Raw genomic sequence first — 12,495 nt, 5'->3', positions numbered from 1 at the left:
CAGCTGCAGAAGGAGAGGCAGACGTGGCTGCTTGTCTTGCACTCCCACACTTTTTTTTTTCCTCCCAAGCCTCTATTTTCCCCAAAAGGAAACCAAAAAAGGAAGTATAAGTGTCCCGCGTATATATGTGAAGTATCATGTAGAAAATGATTTCATCCCACGCTTCCCCTCTTTGCTCTGAACTTCACCAAAACAACAAATTCTTCAGCCTCTCAGACAGTCTGCTGGCTTCCTGATCCACGCTCGCTTCGCTCCAAGCAGGAAAAAGCTCCGTGTTCCAGAGCGGCAGCGGCCTGGATGTAGCTTCAGGCAAGGTATGGTCCTGTGTGCCGAGCAAGGCATCTGCTCCCGAGTTTCCAGAGCCTGTTTTCCAGCCTCTTTCCAAGTCCAGTGTCCCAGCTTTGAATTACATCCCGGCAGGATTAATTAAAGGGAAGAAGCATGGTGTCCTAGATGATTTGGATTAGCTAATAAGGTTATTTTAGTCTGCTGGCATTCGGTAGGGAAGAGTGATGTTCCACAAGTCCCTTTGTGCAGAGGGGGCAGGAATTACTGGCAGTGGAGACATCCTGCTCTTCATTCCACATCTGTGCTGCTCACGAGCTTTAATTTCTGGAGCAGTAGCATGGAAGTTTCCTGAAGTTCTAAGACAGATATGTTATTTCCAGGTGTTGGGAACAAGTTGCTTGTAGTGCCAGGACAAGGGGGAATGGCTTCGCACTGACAGAGAGTAGGTTTAGGTGGGATATTAGGAAATAATTATTCTTTGTGAAGGTGCTGAGGCCCTGGCACAGGGTGCCCAGAGCAGCTGGGGCTGCCCCTGGATCCCTGGAAGTGTCCAAGGCCAGGTTGGAGCAGCCTGGGATAGTGGAAGGTGTCCCTGCCCATGACAGAGGTTGGAACAAAATCATCTTTAAGGTCCCTTCCAACCCAAACCATTCTGGGATTCTGTGTAGATTCGAGACAGGCATTTCTCTCTTAGACTGTGTGGTACGTGGCATAAATGGCAGGGAGTTACAGCAAGGATGTGTCTGTGTTGAGGCTGCGGCTGAGGAGAGGGAAATCCACACCTGCTGAAATTTAAATGCCCAAATACCCTGTGTTGCTCATCTTTTCGTACCGGAGGTTTTGAAGGGGAGCAGGAGCAGACCCTTGGTCTCAGTGTTTCCAGAACGTATGTGCAGGGAGGGATCAGTTCTCGGATTTGTGTTGACCTTAACCTGTGAGAAAAATTCCTGACGAAACGTGTGTGGGAGATGCAGGGAACGCGAGACTGGACAAGAGAGCCAGGAAAGGCCTGGGAGCAAACAGCGCAGCCGGGGACTGCCTGAGGCTCCGGCGCTGCACAGCTCCTGGCACTTCTAATCTTTTAATTCGCCGTTTATTTATTTTGTTTCTGCTGTAAGTTTCGTCGGTGTCACATTTTCCATGGAGATGCAGGCGCTGGCGCTCCCTGCCCTCATCGCTGGCGACACGGCAAAGCCGGGCGATGGATGGCTGGAGATGGGGAATGGAGACGGGAAAAAGGGAAAGCTCTTCGGGTTAGGGATACAGGGTGAGGGAAAGCTCTTCGGCAGGGACACACGGTGAGAGAGGAGCGGCTGCGAGCGAGCGGAGACGGCAAGAGAAGGAAACACCCCGCGGCTCTGCAAAAGGCTTCCCGAAGGGGAAAGGCCTCGGCAGGGACCGGGGGAAGGGCTGCGAGGGAGGAGGGGGAGAAGGAGGAGGAAAAGGAGAAGGAGGAGAAGGAAAAAGAGAGGGAGGAGGAAGAGGAGGGCAGCCGGCGGAGGGATCCGGCGGCGGGGCGGGGCGGCCGGAGGTACGAGCCCCCCGGAGGCGCCGGGGAGGGGCGAACCCGGCCCGGCCCGGCTCGTGTCGGCGCAGGCTCCTCCGGACGCGCCGCTCGCGCCTCTCAGCAGCGCAGCGGGGCCGCTACCGGGCCGGGAGGGCAGCGCAGCGGGGCCGGCGGCGGCAGCGGTGGGACTCGGCCCCGCGGCGGAGCGGAGAGCGGAGCGCAGCCAGCCCGCAGCGCCCCGCTGGGTCCCGGGCCGGAGCGAGAGGCGGAGCGGCGGGGGATGGAGCCCCGGGCCTAGAGGCGGCCGCCCTGCCCGACCCCCCTGCGGGCGCAGCACGGGCGGGGGTCGGGGCGGGCGGGCAGCGGGGATGGGCCCGGCCGCGGGCGGGGAGCGCCGCCCGCCCCCCGAGCGCCGCAGCCCCTGAGCCCCGGCGGGGACGGGCACGGGCCCCCCGCGCTCTGCCCGTGCCGGGGAAGATCGGCCGCTTCTTGGGAAGGTTTTCTTTTTTTTCCCCCGAGTCCACCGAGCTTGATTTGTTGCTTCTTTTTTTTTTTTTTTTTTTTTTTTTTTTTTTTTTTGTTTTTGTTGGAGTTTTTTCTTGTTGGAGTTTTTCCTTTATCCCCCACGCCCCACTTCCGTGGTTTGGATATTCTGGGTGACTGCAAGAAGAGTTTTGGAGTTGTTTTGGATTGGGTTTGGTTGTGGTTTTTTTTTTTCGTTCCCTTCTCCTGCCCTTGAACTGAGTTTGTCCTCTGTGCATGCCTCTTCTGGAGCAAGGCTGGATCCTGAACCTCGGTGCATGTGAGGGGCAAAGCCTCGTTCATATTCCTGCAATAATAGTAAAATGTAAATTGGATAATACGACTTCTTGCCAAAGGCTCCAATGAGTGGCACACAGTCCACAATCACGGACAGGTCAGTATAAAATGAGATTTCTTAATTTTTTTCCTTTTTTTGAAGTGGGAGATATTCGCAGAGCTCATGTACTTTGTGTTCTGACTTCAGTGACAGACGGGATCAGAAAAGCAGGATTAAATCAGAGTTTCTGGGAACCAAGAGTGTCTTGACTGTCAAAGTGACTGGGTTAACTTTGAAACCGGAGTATTTCAAGTCCAACAGCTTTCAAGCCTGCCAGGCTGACTTTGTAGGAACCAGGGGTGGTAATTCAGCTCCCAGAATGGGCTGGTGCTGCGAGGAACACCGAAAGCAAGTGTTCCTGCAAGAAGTTTAAGCAGGAGAAGCCACCAGAATTTAGGATATAGCTCAAGCCTCAACTCAGAGACCGTGTTGCGGATGCACTTGGGTCTCCTTGGGTCAAGTACTGCAGAGAGGTCACTCCAGGTGAGGGCAGGAGGGATAGCTGACAAGCAGGAATGTCTGCTGGTGTCTATCTTAGCAGTAACCTGGCTTCAGATACCTGCTCGGGCCTCTGGGCTGCTCTGCAGGTGCCTTTCATTATGTTTGGAGTTCTCTTGTTTGTGCTGGGATGTTTCAGAGGAAGGGGAAAAAATATGACCAAAAAAAAGTCAAGTAGGAAACCTCTTCACTTGCTTTTGCAACGAGCGGAATGAAAGTCCTCAGATTTTTTTTTTTTTTTTTTTAATGAGAAGAAAAGATACCTTTTTTTGACACTGTATGCTAAAAAGCATTTATTTTATCGCATCTTTATCGCGTTTCTCTGGTGGTTAAGGTTTGAATGCGTGGGGCAAAGGCCTCGCTTTGGCCTTTCATGACCAAGCAGTTCTGGCACAGCAGCGAAGCTGGGGCTGGGATAGAGCAATGATGCTTTTGGGTGCCTGAGCTCACCAATTTTGGGTTCCAGGTGTGGGCAGGAAAGAGACTGAGTGTGGTTCTCACTTAAACCCAGGCCTTTTCGTGACTCCACAGGTCCTCACAGACAGCACAGTCCAAAGGGCTCTGGGACAGCTCAGACTTGTGTACAGTCTGTGTTTACAACTGTTCACAGAGTATTAAATCTTGGCAATTAATTGTGTAGTTTGTACTAGCGGAATTGTTTCTTTTGCAGTGCATGAATGATTCTTGAGTTGCAGGATGTTTTTCTCTGTACCAGGCAAGGCAATGACAGTAAAAAGGCATTTCAGTGGATTTGTGAGGATTTTGTTACGTACTTAGGGCCATATGTCTTGTGGCAGTTGCATGATATCAAAAAGAACGACAGGATTTTCATACCAAGAGGCAGCTGAGTGATGCATGGAAAGGAAAAGCATGAGAACAGGGAATTTAATTTACTTGTTAGTAAAACAAAATACTTTCTGTTATTGAATTGGAGCAGCCAAATTGAAAATGCAGCAAAGACAAAAAAAATGTCTCATTTCCTTTTGCTCTCAGTCATGTCAGGAGGATGTTTCTGTTTGGTGTTCCATTAAGGTTTTGGATCAAAAGGCTTTTAATGTCAGGTGAGGAGCTGTCTCCACAACCCTGGCAGCTGGATTTCTGTGATGGCTGGGGGAATGTGGGGAATCTGGATCTCTTCTTGTCTCTGTTTTTCACCTCTGGCCTGAAGCAGTCCCAGCTCTGGGGGACAAAGTCATGGTCATGGTTCAGCCTGGAGAAGAGAAGCTTTGGAGTGACCTAATTGTGGCTTGCCAGGACCTGAAGAAGCCTAAAAGGAAGATGGAGAGAGACTGTTTTAAAAGGCCCGGAGTGACAGGGCAAGGGGGAATGGCTTCAAACTCCGAGATTAGGGTTAGATTGGATATTAGGGAAAAATTGTTCCCTGTGAGGGTGGGGAGGCCATGGCACAGGTTGCCCACAGGAGCTGTGGCTGCCCCTGGATCCCTGGAAGTGTCCAAGGCCAGGTTGGAGCATCCTGGGATAGTGGAAGGTGTCCCTGCCCATGGCAGGGGGTTGGGAGTGAGATGATCTTTAAGGTCTCTCCCAGCCCAAACCATTCCGCGATTCTGTGATGATTCTGTGATTGTTCCCTGGCTGAACCTTCCAGCAGAACCCCAGACATGGTGGTGGTGTTTGTTCCCATCATGTGGATCTCTGCCATTCCTTTTTATCTCCAGCATTGTGCAGCATTTGGAGGGGATGGTTTTTGATCACCCTTGTCCCTGCAGTACATTCCCCTTTTCTTTTCAGGCCCAGGCAGCCTCTGTGTTGCCTCTTTCAGTGTGGCTCTTAAGCTTGGAATGTAAAGCCAGGTGCAATATAAATAATGTTGATGCTTCCACTGTCATTAGATCTACGTGGTATAAATCATCTGACATGTTCAATTCTCTTTTTACTTGTCAGTCACCTTCCTTGGTGGGATTGAGATGGGAATTGCCTTAAACCGGGAAAACCCAGCTTGCATCTGTGCCAGATGGTATTAGGAATATAATAGGGTAGCTTGGGTCTGGATTTTTCTTCGTATTAGCTTTACATATTTGCATTTTGCATATGTAGAGCTGCCTAAAATGCATGTTACAGACAGCAGATATTTCCTTTGGTATCCCTTCAGTTTAAGGTGGTAATGATTTGACAGCTGTCACATTTCCCTTGTCCAGGGTTGCACTCGTCTCATCCTTGACATGTTTTATATCTCATGTATTCGTTGATGATGTCATGATTACCATTAAAATATATCAATTAGGAGTGTATGAATGGCCATTTCTAGTGCTGTTCTGTAGCCAGGATGATAAACGATGTTTTTATTAAGTTCCCTCCTTTTTATTTTTTTTTCCCCTTTTATTTTTGTTCTCTTTCCCAGGAAAGTTGAATGGATTTTAGTGTCTGGCACTGCTGAAACACAGTCAGGCCAGTTCATATCTGATGTGTCTGGGCTCACTCTCTCTGTGGACTAAACCTTAACCCAGTTAATTTTGGTAATGGTTATGCTCAGATTTTGTTATCAGAGCTCCCAAAGCAGCATCGTTTTCTGGTGTCTTTTTCTTCAAGTGCCTTCGGTCTGGAGGGAAGTGAGTGCCGGGGGGAGTGGGGGAATACCAGGCATTAAACAAAAAAGGCAGAACAGATGTTAAGGCTCCTGAGAGTGTAATGGCTGTTGAGAGTTCCTGGAGGAGCTCCTGGCACACACTGCTCCCCATCAGCATTTCGGGGAGCACCTAATGGGTGCAGGCCGACAAAAAATTATCTCCTAACGTAGCCCTTGAGACTTAGAAACACAGCAGCAGAACGTTCTCCAGGATAGCTGTGGTGCCTTGCATGGCTGGAGATGGTTTGAGAGAGTTAAACACTGACTTCAGCTTCCCCTTCTTTCCCTCAGGATGTTCTTTTACTTTGTCAGCTGCTTTTTTTTCGTAGTCCCGGTGCCCATGGGACCGTATTCATCTCCAGCCCTATTGCTCCTCTCCTTTCTGTTTGTAAACATTTACACCCTCTTAATTTAATCCTCTCTTAGCTATGCTGTATTTGTTCAGAGGCCTCCAAAGGTGGCATTTGTCTTGCTGAGCTTAGTAAGTCTTTGAGGTAGACATCCCTGAGCTGCTCTTCTGGCTTGACTTGATCGTTAGTGGAAGGAAATCTGCACATCCAGGGGACCTTTCTTATCCTAAAGGTATCTCAAATCAGTCAGCTGACTGAGCTTCATCCAGCTCTGGATTTAGGTGAGATTTGCCATATCTTTTAGCCTGAAAAAATCTATTTTTGGTTACTCGCTGGTGCTCGGTTGGATTTTTGCTGCTGGATGCTGGTTTTTGGTGGAGGGGATAGTGCACTTTGAGGCCCATCTGTGACCGGCTGAGAGGTAGCGGGTGGCTGGGCTGGGTTTGTTGGAGGAGTTTTTGTGTTCCTGCTGGAGTGTGCCCACATTCCCTGACTCTCGAGCTCTCCTGGCCGGACACTGGCCAGCTCTGGGCGTTGCTCTGTGCCGTGCGTGGCCGGCCACACATGGCCGGGTGAGATAAGGGCTTTATTCTTCCCAAGGCCACGCTGGGGCCGGGCTGAAATTCGGCCATTTCCAGCCTCTGCTTGGCCACCGAAGGCCGGGCCGAGCTCGGCTGTATCCTGTTATGACACTAAAGAAACATTTGTGTGCCATTAATTTTTTTCGCTCTCGGAGTTAACTGTATTTTTCTTCCTGTCACCGTTCCAAACACACTTCAGGGTTGAGCAATTGCGCGGCTGCAGGACTTGCTTTATGTTTCTTTCTGTTTGTTAAAGGCCAATAAAAGAAAGGAGGCTCTTGCTTTCGCAGGACCTCGCTGAGGAACTGGTGGCTCTTCTCTGCAGTTGCTTGCAAATGAGTTTTATTTATAACCGTGCTGTAGTTTCTGTTGCTATGATTGGAAAACAGCAGCACATAATTATCCTTGAGAAGTTTTAATTGGTGATTTGCTCCTGACTTGGTATTAAAATAGACTCTAATTGTTTCTTATCTGCACTTTCCCTGTCTTTGGCTCTTTGGAAGTCCCTGTAGTAACTGGGAATTCTTTGACTGTATGGTGGGAAAAAGGGTTTTATTTCTTCCAGCAGGGTAAGAACTGCATGGGAAGTCACGCCTTACTGAGTAGCTAGATGTCATTATCATGCATTTTTAAAATTAGTAGAGTTTGTAAAATCCAGTCTTTATGGAAAATGGGCTGCAGCATGACATCTAAGGACTGAAAAGAATAAAGTCTTTGAGTGGGGCTTTCCATCGTTGTGCCTTCACTGTGTTTGGAAATGAGCAGTTGACAGAGTCTGTGCATAAATTCATATTTTATTTTGCTGCTCTTGAGGCTGGCAGAAGAGAGGACTGTCTGGGGTGTTTACTGCTGGCTGGGACACAAATGCTACCACTTCATGTTGCATAGTTTATTAGGGCTTTCACTGGAGACAGGAGCTGAGGTGAGCTTGATTTTCTAGTTTTGAGTAGAGCTGTGGGCGTTGTGATTATTTGGGTGGAGGCAGGAATGATATTTCATCTGTGAGCCCAATTGTATAATTCTCCCTGCGCACAGAACTCCTATTAATGGCATTTTAACATTTCGCATGGATTGATTAGGAAGGGTACTGGGATGTTGGCTCCCTCAATTTTAGATTTACAAAATTCTGGACCACATCTACGGGAATTTAGCAGCAAAAAAACCCCAACAACTCAGTGCTGCCCGAGCTGGAGATGCTTGAGAAGGAAAGTGCAGCTTGCCCTCGGAGCAGGAGTTTGCCGAGGTCACTGGTGGGACTTGTGGGTGTTCACTGGTGTCCTTTGACTTCGTGACCCACGTGGGAGGAGAGTTCCTTGGTCCTGGAGGGTGACAGCGGTGACCACAGTCCTTCTGCTGGAAATCAAAGAGTCTTCTGTTCACTCTCACAACCGGTCTGGACCATGTTGTTAAAAGTGATGATTTTGTAGTAGAGGTGATTTAGTGTAGAAGTGGTGATTTACTGTAGGAGTGATTTAGGCATTGGAGATTTTGGCATTTCATGCTAAGGCTGTACAGAGTATTGATGAATTTGCCTGGGGAAGGTGGTGCAGATACCAGTTATTGTCCATATTTCATGATAGCACACAAGGATTATTTGGTTATTTCCTGAAGTGGGATCTCCCAGTGAATTCGTGTCTAAGGAATTTGAGTGGCTTCAGTGACTGCTTCTGTTTTCCCAAGAGGCTTTGGAGTATAACCAGCAGGATTTTGGACATTAAGTGTTGTTTTCCCATTTTCCCCGCAGTGTTTTGAGCAGCACCACTTACCTCTGATGGTTATAGTTCTCACTCCCACCTGGCCAGCCCTGTGCTGTAGTTTCCAGTTATGCAGAGTGTCTCAGAGAGGAGCAGTGTTTGCTTTGGTCTAGAGACTGAATTCTCCACTCCACCTCGAGGTGGTCCTTTGGGTCACCAGGGAGGTATGTTGGCTGTGCTGCTTGAGAGATAAGCTCAGCCTCTTGCCTCAAGGCTTTATCCTCTTGGTTTCTCCTTGAATACCTCTTCCTTCCCTCTGAAAATTAGCAGTTGGAGACTTACTAATGAATCCCATTTGTATTATCCTCGAGTTTCTAGTGGATGAGTTGCTATAAAAGTGCTTCTTGCAGCATTCCAGATATTCCTCTGCCTAAGCACTCCCCCTGATATTTTATCTGCTTTGAGATAAGTAGATTCTCCTGTGTAAGAGATGTCAATAGCACTAAGAGAAAATAGACTTAAATGCATATTTTCAGGTAGGTGATGCTGTTTTCTGTGCCCCTGCTCTGGATAATTATTAGGTTTAAAGAATGAAAGTCTTAGTTCATGTCTCAGCTTGATCAAACTAAGGGTCAGGAGCCTGGATGTTGGTAATATCTCAACATCAGAAGAGAGGGCTTAAAATAAGGACAGGAGAAGCAGCAGCAAGGGAATTAGTAAAATGAAAAGGGATGTAAAATGTGCAGTGTTTAAGTAAAAGGGATAAAATACAAGGCAGGATACATACAAAATAGTAACAGCACACTTAGAAAAAGGCAGGAAGAAGCAACGTTTACTCATTTTTCTTTGAAAAGAAAACATGTAAAAATAAATACATTAAAAATGACAGGAAAAAACAGTGTCCTTATGTTTCAAATGGAAGCATAAGTATAAATAGTAAAAGCCAAACAAACAGTGTTCAGCCTGTGACATTCACAAATTGTCTCCTGAACGCGGCAGATGCTTTGTTATCACCCTGCATCCTTTCCTTGAGGATTTTCAGTGTTGTGTCTGTTTGACTTCTGAGGCCCATGGGCAGGAACCCTTTCTTGCAGAGCCTGGTGGTAAATAAGAAACATTGCTGTTTACATTTGTTGGCAAACACTTAAATGTGATCCTGTGGGGCTATTTTAAGCTCTGTTTTGACAACGCTGAAAGGTCTGGGCTGGGATGTTCGGTGGCAAAGGCGCTCCATGGAATTGCTCTGGCACTGGGAAGGCAGATGAGAGGAGTCCTTCCTGAGGTGGAAAAGATCACAGCACAGGTTTCTGTACTTGGAATAATTCTGGTGTGAGCTGTCTCATTGTCCTTTTAGTCCCTGGGATGCTGTCAGATGTCCTGCTGCAGCCAGGCCGTGTTCCTGGCAGGAGGGGCATGGTCACAAGTGTGTGCTGTTCTGGATGTGGCACTCGGGGCTCAGTTCTTCCAAAAAATAAACCTTTTATGGGCAGGGAGCAGGGTTGTGTAAAAGCAGAACTGTGTGAATTAAGCAGCAGGGCCTCTCTTGGTGGTGCAGAGAAGATGAAATGTTGGTGCTAAAAACCTAAGAGAGAATCTCCAGGTTCTGGCAGCTCTTGGTTGCTCTCACTTGGCACAAGAACTGTGGCTGCAAGGGCAAGACTTGAACTGGTTTTACTCCTGAGCTCTTGAAATACGTATTGGAAATCTTCAGGGATATTGGTGGAAATCTTAACTTTATTCAGGTTCTGTTCCTTATTTTAATCTGTGAGTGCAGCACAACTTACTCTTGCTTGTGTGAGAAGCTGATCCTGAATTTGTTTGCACGCTGTGCATCCTGGTTTGTGGTATCACATGCAGTTGTTTTACCAAGGGCTTGGGTGACCTCCTAAGTGGAATCAGTAACCTAAAAAGAATTAAATACTCTTTTCTGAGTATTTAACTGAGTCCTGAGTGAGCTGGAGAGGGGCTGGAAAGCTGAGGTGGGACCTGGATTGACCTGAGCAAGCATTTCCCAGTCTGGAGGAAAAGCCCCATGTGTTTAATAAAGCACCAGACTGATGTGAGACAGGCACAGGACTGGGAGTCCGCCACTCCCGTAAACATACAGGCTTCAACCTGCAGGCTTACCTGAAGCATCTGATGGCTGCTTGAAAGTCTTTTTTAGCCTGTTATGATAGTGGCTGTTGGTGCAGCTTCTTGGCAGCACTTCAGACAAGGTGTCTCCTCTCAGTGCTCCGTGCCACAGAGGCACCGCTGCCTTTCTGCTGTGCCCAGATGCAAAAGAGAGTTCAAAGCTGCCGGAAAAGTGATGGAAAACGTGGAAAAGAAGAGAATTAAAGGAGGAAGCCATAACGAGAGAGCAGAGAAAGGAAATAGGAAAAAGCTGCAGTGTAAGACAGGAGAAATCAATAGGAAGTGAGTGAGAGGGAGAGAAATGGGAGAGCTGGTGGCGGCTGCCAGATAGGAGAGGGGTTTCCTGCCTGCCCCATGCTCTGGAGGCACATGTCAGCCCTCGGGGGCCAGGACCTGCTGCTGGAAGGCACAAAGCCCTGACAAGGCAGGGCTGCAGCTGAGTGTGCTGTGCAGGACTGAAGGAACACGTTCGGTGTCTGGGAGCGCCTGTCTGGCTCTTGAGGAGGCTGCTCCGAGGGACAGCAGGTCCCGTGTGACAGTGTTTGAGCCATGATGGTAATGTTCTTCTGTTAAGTGCCTTCAAAGCTGGTGCTTACAAGCAAGGAGATAATGTGGTTTTCTGCTCTGTGTCGACTTTTGAAAAATTATAATTATGTGATGTCCTCACTTAGGCATTGACCTCAGCTAAAAGTGAGCTGCTACTCTGGGGTCTTAAAGGAGGGATTTTGCCTCCATCCTGACTGGGGCGGCAGCATTAGCTCTGGCAAATATCCAGGGGGGACTGCAGTAGAAGAGAGCAAATTTATATCGTGTGGATATAAATGCAAGGATGGGGGGAATCCTCGTATGCCAGGGATGAAAGAGATCTCCTGGTGCTGAAGTGCAGCTCTCCAGCTGGCAATTTGTTCCTGCAGCCTGTTGGGAGGCACCAAATGATAGGTTGTGGTTTGCCCTGCGCAGGCCCTGCGGTCTGGGGAGCGGAAGTGGTTCCTGTGGGCGCAGATCTGATCTGAACAAACCCAACACTCTCGGTCGCTCTGGGGATCCTGCACAGAGAGCCCTCTGCAATTGTTGTGGGATTCACTTTGTTGGGAGGATGTGTCAAAGTCTGTCGGGCGCCCAAAGGAGCACCTGTGCAGTGCTGCTCTACCCTGAACCATCAGCAGTAAAAGCAAATACCTTGGAATAATTTGGAAATAATGATTTGAAAGAGCAGAGCTTTCTAGGTTGTCATTCCCTAGATATCTCTGGAATATCTATCTAGATATCTAGATCTCTGGAGCACAGGTTTGGCTGCTTCAGTGCTGGGTGACTAGGTGTAAGAGTTTGATAATACTTGGAATTGGTAAATACTGTTTGCCAAGCACAGCAGCCCTTTGGAGTGCACCTGAAAGCCCCAAGTTTTACACTTGAAATGGTGTAAAATGCTCAGGCTGCTCCAGTTGTGAGAATGAAGTACTTAGGGAAAAAAGGTGTGTGGGGGGGGAAGGCAAGCACATGTTTCTTCCAGTGTGGAAAGATGTAGGAATGTTGGTGCTGGCTGTAAATGCTGGAGTGGTGTTTACTTTGGATGTTAACCAGCGCAACTTCAGCTGTATGTATGGCACAGCAATCCCTGACCTCCCCTCCCTTTCCCTTCTAGCAGGCTCATGATCAGCTTTCACACTCATCAGTGACACTCCAGCAGTGTTTTTTGGTGTCTGCACCTGCTCACCCCATGCCTTGGCCTCCCCTCTGTCGCTGGGGCACCTGGCCCTGGTAATCCAGGCACAATCCCAGGTTTAGGCCAGGAAAACCCTTCTTTCCTGGCAGGGTGGATCTGATTGCCTGGCTGGGAGGTCAGCAGGGCTCCAGGTGGAGGGGACAGTCCCTGGGTGCTGCTCTGGCACTTGGCATTCTGGAGGAGGCTCTTGCCTCTCCCAAGTCAGGCAGAAGCAAATAATTAAACTTAGCTGGAAGAGGGAGAGGAAACAGCTTTGCAGCAGGCTTGAGTTTTGGGCT

At 48.5% G+C, this 12,495-nt stretch overlaps 1 protein-coding gene across 1 annotated transcript in view; it reads left to right on the top strand.

Annotated features, from left to right (window-relative positions):
• The first annotated feature begins 1,818 nt into the window (after window positions 1–1,818).
• ARHGEF12 (Rho guanine nucleotide exchange factor 12) overlaps window positions 1,819–12,495 on the top strand; it is a 67,360-nt gene continuing 56,683 nt past the window's right edge. The window contains exon 1 of the mRNA XM_082297081.1: window positions 1,819–2,711. Coding sequence (XP_082153207.1) covers window positions 2,680–2,711 — 32 coding nt within the window. The 5' untranslated portion in view covers window positions 1,819–2,679. The remainder of the gene's footprint in view (window positions 2,712–12,495) is intronic.

The sequence above is a fragment of the Coloeus monedula genome, assembly GCF_965178545.1.
Source record: "Coloeus monedula genome assembly, chromosome: 25".
Taxonomy (NCBI): Eukaryota; Metazoa; Chordata; class Aves; order Passeriformes; family Corvidae; genus Coloeus; species Coloeus monedula.
Note: the sequence above shows the minus strand (reverse complement) of the source record. Positions and strands in the feature narration are given on the sequence as shown.